At 33.9% G+C, this 15,738-nt stretch overlaps 1 protein-coding gene across 1 annotated transcript in view; it reads left to right on the top strand.

Annotated features, from left to right (window-relative positions):
• LOC144452403 (vesicular inhibitory amino acid transporter-like) overlaps positions 1–15,738 on the top strand; it is a 55,140-nt gene that overhangs the window by 19,060 nt on the left and 20,342 nt on the right. The window contains exon 2 of the mRNA XM_078143493.1: positions 1,948–2,112. Within this exon, the coding sequence (XP_077999619.1) occupies positions 1,948–2,112 (165 nt within the window). The remainder of the gene's footprint in view (positions 1–1,947; positions 2,113–15,738) is intronic.

Below are 15,738 nucleotides of genomic sequence, written 5' to 3'. Positions count from 1 at the left end.
ATCAATTTTTTATAATACAAAAAGCGTTATTTAGTCGAAGATGATTATGCAGTCCCTATTAATTAGTCAAATGGGTTTAATATCTTTGCTAATCAGTTAAGTGATGATGAAAACGTGATTAATTATCCATGTCGAGAACAATTCCTCACGATGAATATGAAATTTTATATTAGTTATAATTGGTTGTTATTTGCAAGATAGTTGATGTGGAACTAATACATACATTTAACGTCGAGGGAATAGTATACAACTACCTGCCATTTAAGTATGTCGTCGCTGTCAAGTAAAATCATATTTTGTAAAATGGTTGTCAACTTTTGAAAACTGAGATCACAAAAAAATGACCTTATGGGATAGAATTTAAAAAGCTCAATGTCACTATCTGTCTCTCTTTCTATGTCTCTGTCTGTCTCTGTCTCTGTCTCTGTCTCTGTCTCTATCTGTCTCTCTCTTTCTTTCTCTCTATCTGTCTCTCTGTCTCTATCTGTCTCTCTCTGTCTGTCTGTCTGTCTGTCTCTCTCTCTCACACTCTCTCTCTCTCTCTTTCTCTCTCTTTGAATATAAATGTCCTTTAAAGGGCATTTTATAGCTGAAGAAATAAAAACAATATAATTATGCTATTGCAAATTGTGTATAGAAAACGGCGGGCAATTTGTTGGAAAGACGTCAAAAAGTACAACACAGATATCAGTAGCGAGAATTAAAAAAGAAATTCAATAAAAAGAAATCTAAAAATACAATGCGTTTATTTCTTTAGCAAACACGAAGGTGTATGTAAAGGTGTCTTTATTAATTTTTATTGTCTACGGTGCCTTCATTTCCGTCACTGGATTATAACCATACTCACACTTCATTTAGAATGAGTCATATTCCAATGAAATATGCAAATTAATCATGCGCAGTCCAGTATAATTGCACGTTATCCATCAGCTTTTAAGTGGTTTCAAACACGTCAGTTTCATTGAAAATTATGGTCGTTTGATAAAGCTTCTGCGAGAGAGGAATTATCAAAAAGTGAAATGTGACGAACGTCCCATATAATATCGGGCGGTAAGTTAGGATCCATTTACAAAGTATTCGACCATCTAGTTTTTTTATCTCTTCGGTTGGGTGACGCTGATAAGAGAATCTATTTCCTAGATCCTAATTTTGTACATCATATACCTGACACAAGTTTACAATTAACGCAGTAGTGTGTAATATACCTAGGGGTTACACTTTTACCGCAGTCTCTAAGTCTACACAGCGCGATCATAGGTGCTTCAATGATTTGACAAAGCACTATCAGGTATGGTTGTTACTAACGTTCTTCCCTTGAACACATAAATGTTAATGTTTTGTGTTGATAATGAAGTTTTTACCTTTAAAAGTTGCATGAAAATAGTAAATAGCAGTACTGTCGTGCGTGTAAGAAGTAAAATCTAGTTTTACCTTCAAATTGAGAAATTCAATAAACGATTTTATTAGTATTAGACTTACGTATGCTACTTGAATAATGCATTTTAAGGTATTGAGCTGTTGGTGATGGAATCTTAATGGAGTTTCTTTTAAAACAGAAAGCAAAGTCTTGTTTATCATTAAATCTATTGTCCAGCCACTGTGTAATATTATGCAATTCCTTTCTAGCGTGACAGCGGCAAAATCGTTCTTCTATCAAAACATGTTTTATATCGACGGGCGGCATCTATTGAAAATATTGGCGTGTTTCAATCTTTCTGTTCAACGTTTAATTGTAAATATAGATTTTCAAAATTGCGGTTTAATATTTTCCGGTTTTATTTTTCAATTCTAAATCATAATATCGTCCCATGCAATTTGAAAAGCGTCAAGGTTTTTAACTTCTTTGGTCTAAGGACAATTTCTGTTACTAAGTCTTCAGTTTTTCAATGTCCAGTTCAAGATTTTGTTCTGACCACTAATCAATTGCTATTTCATCTATTCACCCAGCAATAAGGATGAAACCCATCAACTCGCCAACATCGCCGACGGATAAACCACAGAATGGTGTAATAAGTCACCTGGAGTTGTATCAGGGAGCAGCGGACTATGATGATGAAGGAAAACTAAGCGTGGGTGCTTATCATCCCCTTGATGGAGATAGCAAAACTCCACGTGAGTAACCTCATTTTCAGAAAATAGAAGATCTCTTAAGATCTGTAGGGTTAGGTTGACGAGTGTTCCAGTGATCCCTGTCTCGTTCTGTACGCGGAATAGCTCCGCTTCAGTAATGACGATCTAGCTCATTTGATTCACCTTATATCCACACACACTAACATCTCACTAAAATCTTAAAGTGTATAATTTACAAAGTACCAAGGTGGGATGCACTACTTTTGTGTCGACTCGAGCCTTTTTGGTTGTCTCTTTCTTTTCTTGGTCTCTCTGACAACGTGTCCATTATTCCGGAGATTTCATGCTATCATATGAGCTCTATTTAAATATCATTTGTTAGTGATGTTATTTAAATGGGGTTGCTTTCCATCCATGCCTTCAGTCTCTTGCATTAGCTGCAATGCAAAGTCTGATGAAGAAAGTTAAAGCCAAGTGCTATCAGTTCGACAACTTGTCCTGACATGTATTAAACGTACATACACATGTGGTATAATCAAGAATAGATACATGCATAGATGCAGAGAAACATAAATACCTACCTGCATGCATCAACGCACTCACGAACGCACGCATGCACATGCACACGCACGCACACACACACATACATACATACATACATACATACATACATACATACATACATACATACATACATACATACATACATACATACATACATACATACATACATACATACATGGCATACATAGACAGACAGACAGACAGACAGACAGACAGACAGACAGACAGACAGACAGACAGACAGACAGACAGACAGATATATTGTTCAACCATAGTGCATACAAACGTTTCCTGGTAAAAACATAAAGAAAATAACATTGGTCTGTTGTTTGGTCTATTAAATTTATTTTCAATAACTTATTAAAAACATTTCACAACATTTGCGAGAATGTTTGCTCAGGGGAATTTTTTTCAATGGATGTGTGTCGTTTATGACTCGTGATATTGGAAAATTGACAGATTGAAGAAATATTGCCGCTTATTTTTGTGTTTTCAGTAAGTAGCACATAGACAGGCGATTTATGAAATTTTTACTATCACACGTATTGTCACAAATGAGCTCAAAGTGATTGCGTTATTGCAAAATCTGTGAGACAAAAATACCGACAGGATATACTACTTCTTGCAGGCGATGAGGAAAATATTTCGACATGTCAGTTTTGAATGAGCAGAAATTTTTCAGTATGTCCATGTGTTTGATTCTTGAAAGAGGACTTCTTTTTTTGAAAGATGGACAATAAATTATTGCATAATTAGAGCATGTCATTTAAGTGACTCTTATTCCAAAATCATGTTGTAATGTAAGAACTATTCTTTTATATTCGAGCCTAGATGAATATTAATACACGATTCTGATATTACGAGCCCTTAGGCAGTAGCTTCAAGTATCAATTGAAAGCATGTTTTGGATAAGGAATTACACACACATTTTTTTCATAAAAAGTCTGTTAGTTCTCTCTAAACAATTCTTTTACTTAAATGGAATATCCACTGCATAATGTTATGTGAACTAATATGTAAATCATATTATTTTTTCTTGTATTCAAATGTAATGATAACCATATGGTATTAACAGAATATGTTATTAGCAGGCTTTCAATCATGCGTTATTTGAAATTGAAGGAAACATACCATTGACTTAAAAATCTAAACTTGATCTGAAGGCAACTTTCTCCACAAGGCATATGAGAGGAAACGGCACTCAGAAATATAGGATTGGACATATATGTCATCATTTATGCTTAGTACGGTATTTTTTCGGTTCATCATTTATAAAAGGTTTAATTTCATCCTATCAATTATTCATACAATTTATAGGTATTATCTAAAACGAACGTAGAATAGTAATAAAGCTTTACGCCTCGCAGCCTATACATTTAATATAGACACTACAAGTGTTCCGAAATATCTCGAACATTTGACCATTAAGGGATGAATTATATATGAATATACTGATTTCACGTTATTAATATGTTTGATGATATCACCTAATCATACTTATTATGCTTCATATGACATGACGAGGTGTGAAATTATTAATATCTATCGATTTTTTACACAGTTCATTGAAGATGAATCATAATAGATTAAGTTAATATTGAAGCCAATAACATTTTGTGTCACGACATTCACTCAAATAGTATGTGTCAATTCTTAGGCCACAAAGGGATTGTATGATGTTTTTTAATTAATCCACAATTATACGGTCACAGTCAGGGAAAAGATGCAACATGTGGACATGTTCATTATCGTAACAACAACGATGGGGAGTTAAACGTGACCGTGACATCAGTTACAGTCTTTTTTGAACAGTTACACTCATTTTAATGCCAAATGACCATGGCAAAAAAAATCCTATCAAACAAGTCCGCCTGTCTGTGCGTGTGTGCGTGCGTGCGTATGTGCGTGTGTGCGTGCGTGCGTGAGTACGTGCTTGCGTGTGTGGGGGAGGGGGTGTGCGTGTGTGTGGGTGGGTGTGTGTATGTGTGTGTGTGCGTGCGCGCGCGCGTGTGTGCAAACTCTATCGTTCTGTAATAATTATACAGCATGCACCATTGTTTATCTAAGCCTATTCAATTACAATGAATTTATGCATTTCAGAAAGATAGTTTCACAATGTAGAACTTGTCTTCCCAATTCTTTTACATTCTCATCATAGGCAGATACTATCTAGACATATCTAGAAATTATTTTACTGGCATTTTTATTTCATTTTCAAAGTTCAACATCTATTACGTTTTACACTGATTCATATCCGTTGACTAATTGACATGTAACTAAACTTTCCAAAAAGAGTCCATTTCATTCTTTAGAGGCTAAAAATGATTGCCGTTATGTGAACTAATCTTCTGTAACATATTTAATATGATGATGTACTATGAATATATGAGAGATGCGTCCTTTCGTTTGTTGTGATCACCTAACTCTTACTGTAAACAAAGTATGATACACATAGACTAAGAACATATTTTAATGGGGTACCATTACTATGTTATTAGCCATTGATGATATTCACATTAAAAGTGGTGTCTTCACGTGAACAGTTTTGTTATCAGTTAAAGTTTTGGCTTTCAATAACTGTCATACCTTATGATGTAACCCCATCTATTTACGACAAAGGCGATGTCGTCACACATCAAAAATCATGACAATAGCCTATCTCTTATCTCAGTTTAATAAGGGTAAGGTTGACATACAACTACGCCGATTGGCTGGTTGGAGTCTAATCGGTATATTTATGTGATGCGGAAGTCTGTGATAAACAGATAATCATCCTCTCAAGAGCGTTGTAAATTATTGTCTACGCTTTCACTTCAATAAACAATAAATACTCAAACGCTTTATTTCAAATCCCACTTGTACACCCCTGATGGTCATTATTTGAAATCCCCATCACCTTTGAACCACTCGCATTCTGTATATAGTTAGAAAAAAAAAACCGTGTCAGAACAATATATACTTTCTGTTGATTGAAGATCATAAGGTCCCTATGGTATCATAACTATCACTGTTCTAGTTTTTTATCTGACTGATCTACATTCAGTTATAAATTACAGTTGTTACTAGTAGTTTCGTTTATTTTTTGATCGTTTATGAATTTTTTCACAGTTGAGGAAATAGTTTTCAGTAACTTCATAATATTTTATGACAATGTTGAGACTCGTAGGATAATCTATGTCAGTTTAAATCGCTATATATAAAATAATAAATGTATTTTTAAGGAATTTTATTGAATTAATAAAATCGGCACTAACCCTTGTCTCCTTACATGACGGATGATCATGACATCTCGGAAGATATACCCTTCACGCCTTCATGTATACTTCTGATGGACATGGACTTTATTTAGTGTATAGATTTCCTATATCACCGTGCAATTGTGTTTGTGTTTATGTGACATTTAAATGTAACGGTCAACTTGATAAAAATGTAATTTAGTAATTGATTTTGAATGATTATAATTCCTTCTTTTCCTTTGTGTCTTTGTTTACTTCGGGTAAACAATAATCAATTATGCAATTGCGATAATTAAGATACCAGACTGAATGTATCGGCAGATATTACAAAGTTGGCTGTCACCCATAGTCACACACTCTTTCATGTAGTGTTAATAATAACGCCTACACTCCTGCCATATGTATTACAACACATTCACTCTTTATACCACCCGTGGCACTGTGCTTTTTTGTTTCTTTACCGTAAATATTAAACAAAAAAAAATTTTATCAGATTAAATCGACAATGAAATTTACATCTGCAAAAGAAGTAAATATGAAGATTTTCTGTGACTGTGGTTTATTGTCACACACCCAACCACTTTGTACAGTGTTTTGTCTATATGGCTATATAGTTGTGTATTGAAAGATACTAGTAATATAATGGTTTAATCGGACGTTTCTGAATACCAATTTCTGAATTCATATTTATAAAATACCGCATTACAGAGTGTCATGCAAATCATATTGACAAACTTAGAGAAACATGGACAGAGACAGACAGACAGACAGACAGACAGATAGATAGACAGACAGACAGACAGACAGACAGACAGAAAGACAGACAGACAGCCAGAGACAGAGCACCGCCATCATATTCAATCCACGTGAGAAATAATTGAAACACATTTAAATGCTATACAAATATGCTAATTGGCACATTATTTATGCAAAGTATGCATTACCTATGCAAAGTATACTATCTTCGGTACACCTACACCATAGCGAGTCTATAGAGGTCGAATTAAGCTATGAGAATGATTAATGAGTGTGTGTCTGTATTTAGAAATTATATTATATCTGTAACATCTACAAATGTCCAATGGGCAGTTTGCACTACTAAAATGTTTTACGGGAGTTATTAATGACAACCATGTGTATTGACTTTAATGGTGTTTGCTCAGGACTATAACAGTAATAGGCAATGCATGTAATGACAGCAACATAAGTGGATGAGTAAATATGAATAAACGGCGACTGTGATGATCTTTAAAAAACGTTGGCAGTCTTAATATCTTCAACAAGCAAAACATTGTGTGAGAAAGATCACGACTAGAAATTCGATTATTCTCAGAACGTTCAAGCAGATTTTACGGGTCATATTTGATTACTAGCTAAGTGAGCCATTTGTTAAGTAAAGTCAACTAGGAGTAAGAGGTGTTATCTAGTCAGTGGTTTCTAAATCTGCCTGAGGTTAAACAACACGGTGTTCTGTTACATAGGAATTTACTTGCAAGAATCGATCAATCTATGACATCAGTGCATTAACCCATTCAGTAGCAATATACTCAATATCGGATACATAGGGTTGTCTGACTTCGTGGTAATGTCTATATACATGTTAGTATACAATTCTAAATATGAAACATATCGAGATAAACTTTCGTTGTTGACTCATTTATTGGTTTACCTCGGGAAAACGAGGGAAATATGTCACACGTATGAGTTAAAATAGCAGTCACGGACATAATTTTAAAGTAATCTACATATATATTAAGCTATCTTTCTGTTAGAAGACTCACAGGAGTGAAACTATGGAATTATTGCTGTTCGAGTGCTGAACCCTCTTAGTTCTCGGAGCTTTTTTTCCGATACGAAAATTATTGATGAAAACAGGTGAAACGTAACAAATGTGACCCTGTATGTATTATGTCATTGCACTTACACTTGCACTTATAATGACACTGCAGAACAACGTATGTCTGGCTGTCTAAAGTGTACTTCTCGGAAATGTCTTTCGTAATTCAAACAGTTTAAACCCTACATTACATCTTGACTTTTTGAACAAATATAATTTTTTCTTGTGGTATGTACTTTACAAAGATGCTCGTCTCTTTTAAAACCATATTTCATTTTTAAGAAAGCAAAACAAAATAAACCATAACATTTAAGAACTTTCAAAGACGAAAATTTATCTCAAAAAGTCTACTTCATCTTTTAAGAAATGATAGTATTAATGAAAAAATTCTTTGATAAAACTTGAAATCAACCTGTATAAATTCTATATCCGGTATATGGAAAGAAAAACCGATAAATCATTAAAATCTGAAATATATTTCTTGTAACCAGAACAATCAATCTTATTTCCGACGCTAGGTTTGTTATGTCAAGTTTATTAAAATCTTTTTATATATCACTTTTATTCACAGTGGACAATAATTATTTTTTCTTTGAGAACGGAGATTGTTCACGCGTTCTGATTTTCACGATTAATGTCTGCAAGACGACGGACAATGACCTTCGATGTTCTTCCGTTGCAAATGAATCAATCATTGCTTTTAATTTGATTTCAAAGTGACTCATCGTCGATTTTTTTTTAAATCTTACAAAGATACAGTATTCGTAAGATATAACCATTTTAGCAAATGTGTACAGTCATCATATTATTCATATTTTGAAGAAAACTTTTATTTGTAATATTTACGTTGACCATGAACACTCTACACAAACATATATATGAATATATATTACAATATATATAGGCATGTGATATACAACTATATATATATATATATATATATATATATATATATATATATATATATATATATATATATATATATATATATATATATATATATATATATTCAACATATATATATGTTGAATGGCATATGTATATATTATATATAAAGTATGGTCTCTCACTCAAATGAAGTGTTATTTTACACTATTGACACAAACTTTCTAGTTTATAGAAAGGCATTGAATTTTATATCTATCCAGTACAGGGGTTAATGCAAAAACCCACTTTCTTTTTTAGACGTAAAATGCAGCTAATCTAAATTGAGGAATGTCGTCGTCAAAGCGGTGATATATCAAACGTGCATTGAAACAAATTGAAAGGGTAATATTGTCATAATAGGCTCGTGATTGACAGTTTATATATCGTAATGCCATATTTTTAATTCGACCAATTATTATTCATTGGTTTCTATGTGTTTATTTCAACTTTGCATATTTCATTTCATGCCTTCTTAAACTCAGTATGGACGTTAATATGGCTGTGAGGTCTGGGTTGCAGTTTTGTAGTCACCGTGTCTTTGATTATTCGCAAAGGGATTCTCTAAGCTCTAGGCGCATTTTATCACTTTGGTACTTCGATGCACTCGTGCAGAACGAATGGAAATACGATTTCTTCACACTGCATTGCTATGGTATACTAATCCCCCAACCATTGCAGTTCTCATCACACGATCTGTTTAGACTCATTTTTCAGCCTCGGTCACGTTTTAGCTTTATGTGTATCAATTTCCGACCCGTAAAACAAAATTTAACAATACGTTCTTCCTAATCACGTCTGGGCCAACATTGACATTTGAATGTAGAATTCTCCTTAATACCTTATCTGGACCAAAGCTGGATTTATTCCAGTATTTTTCCATCAACATAAAAAAAAAGTGTACACAAACCTTGATTCTGTGTCCTTGAGGAATCACTTTATATATTTCAGATCTTCTTGGGTCATTAATGCACCCTTAAGCATACTTAGATATTGTCATAAATGTCCATCCCCTAGCTTTGAAAGGTCGGACATATATACATTATTAATGATCTTGTATCCTTGATGGGTTAAAAAGAACATTATTTTCTGTGATTTATAAATTTCCTTTCTGTTTCAAACATTGCGATGAGCTTCAAGGCTTTGGAGCGTTCTTCAGTACAACTTGTGGTTTTCAATGCTAATATATAAACTACGAAATCAGTTCGTCACAGATGTTCGAGAGAATTTAAATGTTTTCTCTGAATCAAACACTATTCTCTTCCTCGTAAAAGATGGTATGTATATCATACATGTATATAGAATAGAAGATACATACAACAATATTTTTAGTCGATTCTAGCAGCCGGAACGGAAATATACCCTCGACTGATGAAAGTTTACACTTTAGTCACCTTATTTATACTTCACACTCGCAAATTCCCCACTGGCGTAATTGTACATGTATTAAGGTGTAACTTCGTTGTTACTCTCTTCAATACTACGTCGCTATGCTCATTTATTTAGTGGTACTGCCTGGTGTGTTACTCAGTGTACACATGCGGTGTACCAGTGGTGGACGTATGCAGTAGTGGTACATCAACGGTGAAGTACACTAGTGTACCGCTTCTGTTGGGCTTACAGTACCGCTGGCTACACTATCACTGGTGAAGTGTGTACACTACTTAACTCTGGAATGTCTACACTACGGTACCAGCATCGGCAGTGTCATGCAGTGGTGCGTTAATGGCGTTCTTCACTAGTGTGCCGTTAGTGGAGAAGACAACGTAACACTAGTGTTCTACACTAGTGTGCCGTTAGTGGAGAAGACAACGTAACATTAATGTACATCCACTGTGTGGTACATTGCAGAATTTTGTGCTATTATCCTGTGTGTTCATCTTATCAGACACGACTTGCTTTATCTGGCTCAACCGTCAAGTTTTATACTCCGTATTGTGTCTTTTACCAAAGACATACTTATAACTTACAAAACACGTGATCTATATTCATTGACTCTTGTCATTTTCATTGAGATTTAGTTCAAAATTGTGACTTTTAATGAAAAAGATATTCTAATTAAGGTCATGATCAACCTTTGAACCAGTTGATACTTGACGAAAAGAAATATTCCAGCCATTTTAAGATGATATTTCCAAGACTTTACAATACAATTCAACATAGGCTTATGGGTTTGACCTGGACCAAGCTATACGTTAATGCATGACAAATCTGAAATATTAAACATGGAATTCACCAAAAAGTATAACACGTAATACATTTGAGTATAGCAATATTTGTGTCAGTTTATCCTTTGAATTATGAACAGGTATGGCGACAAACAGACCAAACCCGATATATGAAACAACCTTTCTATCAATTAGAAATACAAATACAAAATCGGATTACACAATTTACGGTTTTTGATCCTCGAATGCACTCTAAAACTCACTGTATTTTTCCATCCGTTTGTCTGAGAGCGCAGCATATCAATTATTTCTTGGGTAATAATGAATTACTTATGTTCAGTTATTATTGTCTAGTGTTTCAAAGTAACGAGAAACTAGTTGTGACTCCGATTTGCGTCAGACTTTGTTATTTTGTGTTTTGAAGAAAAATAAACTCACCCGCAAAATTCACAGAGAACAGAAATTTCCACTTTTGGGCAACAGTCTAATGAAGTTATTATTAAGTGTACTTATTCACAAATTGTGTGAGATTTTTGCAAAAAAAAAATGATTTGGGATAGCGGTGTATTGTTGAGAAGTGTTGTGAAGAAAGATACCGTGTCATTTAGTAAATATTGTGATTGATTATAATAGGGGATGAATATTAACGAACCCATTCAAAAATCGTTGTTCCGTAGTATGGGTCAAAACGAACAATTCAGCAGAGATCGTGCCATGATACCACCTGGGAAATTATCTTTAAATACTAATTCTTCTACGCGCATAATTCAAATGTTAGCTTAAGGCGTGTATGTACCCGTGTGTGTGAAATATACTCATAACAATCTTGATAGACTCTTTAAGATGTCCAACCTTCATGACAGACATGTAGTCGTCAAAATGATTAGAATACACATAGTTGTGGGTTGATTGAAGCTTGACGTTCAAGAATTCTTGTACGATTCAAGCTCAGTAGAAGATGATTCGGCTCTATATTGCGTACTTATTAACCAAACCTTATTTATTCAGAAAAGCCTGCACATTACACTAGAAAATTTCGAGAAGGAAATACGAATGTCTAAATTGTTAACAAATTTATTTTTCTCATTTTGAAGTGCTGTCTACGAGACCATGTTCTCAATAATGTGTTTTCTAATGAGGCATTGACGTTTGACCTTGAACTCTATCTTCAAGGTGAAATAGCCGAAAATCATCATAGTGTTACTGTATATGCACAACTTTGATATGCATGGGCCGATCTCAACCAAACCTGGCACAAATGTCATTAGTAAGCTTGACTGTAATGGGGGATATGTCTTCGACAACAACTTGCTTATTTTGACATATTGCTCTGCTTGCCAAAACGACTCTAAATAGTCTGCTTGGATGATGAATAATGTGGTCGACTCAAATTTCAAGATATCGTGTATAGCAAATACAACAATAGATGACAGATAGCACTGACACACCCGATGATTTGATCTATTTGAGTTTAATTTCTTTTTTCTCTCTAGTCAAACAGAAATACCAAATACAACTAATAGATCATGGAGTTCCATTACTTCCTAATTCCCCTGTTAATGACACTTCATACGTTTGTTTTATAGCAATGATAAAATAAGCGTCCAGTAGAATGTTTAAAGCTCTTTATGACTACCATTATATTTGTTTATTAAGAAGGTTACGGTCCCCTTATCGAATGATACAATCCTAATTATGAATAGGTAATATCTATCGATGTGCGTCATCCTAATTTTTCACTTTGACAACTTTCATTATTTGCAAACAACTAACTTTACTTTTTCAAAAGAATGTTTATTTGATAGCCTCTATCCAGACATTTTATCATGATATATAGTACTGGAAAATTAATGGAATTGAAAAATACAGTTTGTAGTTAGATAGATTACTGAGTGATTCATAGCCTTTTTTGATTTTCTATATTCCACAAATAAAGATTGGACATTCACCAGATAATTCTAATCAGACGTTTTATTTGGAGTACTCATTTACAATTGGAACTATTGCATATAAAAAGAGTGTCTGGTTTGACTATAAATCGTCAATATTGCTACATTTCATTGTCTACATCGTCATAAATATGACCAAGACTTGATTTTCTTTAAAAGAGCTTCCATGACTTGAACATCGTAGCCAAGTCATTTTCAGGACAGTATCGTTAATATTCTGACATTACAAACGATAGTGTACTAATCAGAGAGATCGTTTAGAAGGTGCAACAACCTGCCGAGGTAATGATATGAGACGCAAAGAGAGTTATAACGAAAAGAAGTAATATTTTATGTGTTTTATTGATTGTAAGGTGGTTATTTCAACATATATTATCACGTCATGCCATACATCTTGTCGCACATAATGTTGATGTAATGGAAGCTAGACAACTTGACTGTGAGTCAAAACATCAATCTACAATTTATCGATGTAAGTTTTCGCACAACAAAAACTAATATTTCAAATAAACGGAATCAGGGAAAACAGACCAAACGAGAAGTTCACATGAAAACTAATACTGAAAAGGTTAAATATAGTATTTGATATTCAAGAATTGTGCATGTTACGACTCATGTAAATGTATAATAATCTTAGGCCACTCTACTTACTCAAGAGTCACTTTAGACATTTTTTAAAGCGGAAAGAAATTTTGCAAAGAGTGCGCCATCAAATTTTGTTTGTGCTCTACTACACAGTTCAGGAAAAGAATGGGATCTTTTCCTTGTGTATGTTAAGTGCAAACACTGGAAAAAAATGAACGACATTCTACGGTTCTCAAATGATTAAAAATCAACTAATGAATAATTAAAACATTTAGATAAAGTTCGAACGGTCAAGATGATTCGCTCGCCAATACTGAGACAACTTTCCCTTCAGCAACAAACATCTGAATACGGTTTCAGTAGATGTTTTCATGTGATTTTAATGATAAAATATAGGCCAGCTACAAAGATCTTTATCACCGCCTGAATCACATTTACAACTTTCTTAGATACATATTATCATATAAATGAAACAGCTGTTTATAACTTCCAATATAATAATGGGAATTAGGTTTTGGGGTCCGTACACATAGATTATCACTTATATATACCCTTATTAATATTAATGAATAGCAATCTTCTCATTCAGACTTGATTCTATTTCGATGTACATAATTGAAATTTCACGGCGCTAACAGGGTTTAGAGTTTATATCCTTAGCTCATTCAGATTGAATTACATTCAAAGCCGTACATATAATATTGTTAATCTAGAATCATCATAAATTTTGTAGTTCACTCTGTGAAATTCCCTTACTCGTAGTGAATGCGCTAGTTCACTGACCATTTTGTTGATCATACTAGAAACTCTGAAAGACACTACGTTGTCTGAGACTCGACTGGGCAGGTATGTCGATATGTCTACTTGCCCGCCTACTTATACGCTTGCTGGACAAAGAGATGAACGCCTCAATAAACAGGCAAACAAACTGGCTTTGTTTAATACATTATAGACACTGGAGAGCTCCCCCACTGTCTATGGTTACATGAAAGGAGGTTCGTATCCACCTTTACGCATCTCGATTTCATTGGTTTCATGGTTTTCATTCTATCTGCAAACAAACCATCTGTATTGAAAGTAACTAAAATGCTATGGTTTAACGCCGCAATTTCAACGCTAAAACTATTGATATACCTTCCCATAGGAAAACACAGAGTTGACCGTTAAATACTTACCTTTCTCCTCGACTGTCTTTGAAATCTGAAATGTTCTAAATATAATTGTCTAGAAGCAATCATCAGTTCTTTTAAAGTTAAACAGTACATGATCCAACAAACATTAATATCTAACTTCAATCAATGTATTAATATAAATATGCCATGCAATCATTGTTTTTAAAATTGAAATGTCACTATGTCACTGTCTATCTGTTTTCACTCTAAATTTGATGTCTAAACTTTAATTCCCCTTCGTTTTCTGTGAATAAATTATACAAAGAAATATCGAACGTGGACTGGTTTACGAACAGTGACACTAACTTAGCATGTGGAACGATAAATCTGTGAGATATTCAGATGTTATTCGTTAAAAGTTTTCTTTGTTTAGCCGACAAAAAATAAATTGACATAAGAAGCCTTGTCGCTACTTGTTTTCAACTTGTAATGACAAAGCCTTTATGTTGAGTATTTTCCAGCTGAAAGAAGACAAACAGTGGCAATGTTATAATTATACCTAAGTCCATTTAATTTAAGAAGCAACTTTGAAAAACATTTACTCATCACCAAAGCGCCAACGAGGCCGATGCATATTTTCTTTTCGAATGCGTACAGCTTGGCGTACGCGTGGTATGAATACGATTATCTTAGTTTTCGTTTACAGTATATTCTAAGAGAAGTTAAGGGACACTAGTTTAAACATCACTTTCCAATCTTTGACATTGTATGAAAAACTGGAAATGTTGATCACTATTAAGGAATATCGTATTTAGCAAAGTATATATTTGGATATTATTTCCCAATATTTTTCCTCAATCAGCCAACGAAAATAAGAGTAACCTAAGGGGCTTTGTCCTAAAGAAAAATATTAGAGAATAACATAATTATAGTATACCAGCGCCAGTAATATCAAAGAAAAATCGGGGAAAGTAATGGCAATTTTGATCATTTTGACTTGTATGTCGAACATAGCAGAACCTGTGATGTACACACGCGTTGTCGTGACATAGACACGCGTTGTCGTGATGTAGAACGACCGGTGTATACATACCATATTTCTTTATTCAACTTGGCTCGTACATTTTATAATATTGACTAAATAATGGCAGATTCTGGCCTTCATAGTATGCAAGGCGACAGTTGCTTATGATGTGATCTCTATGATACTAATTGTGATTGAGAATTCCCTAACGTATTTAAAAAACGTTTAGATGAACAATTTACTGGACCAGCGTTTTCATAAAAAGAATG

This window comes from Glandiceps talaboti, chromosome 22 (genome assembly GCF_964340395.1).
Source record: "Glandiceps talaboti chromosome 22, keGlaTala1.1, whole genome shotgun sequence".
In the NCBI taxonomy this organism is placed as follows: domain Eukaryota; kingdom Metazoa; phylum Hemichordata; class Enteropneusta; family Spengelidae; genus Glandiceps; species Glandiceps talaboti.
Note: the sequence above shows the minus strand (reverse complement) of the source record. Positions and strands in the feature narration are given on the sequence as shown.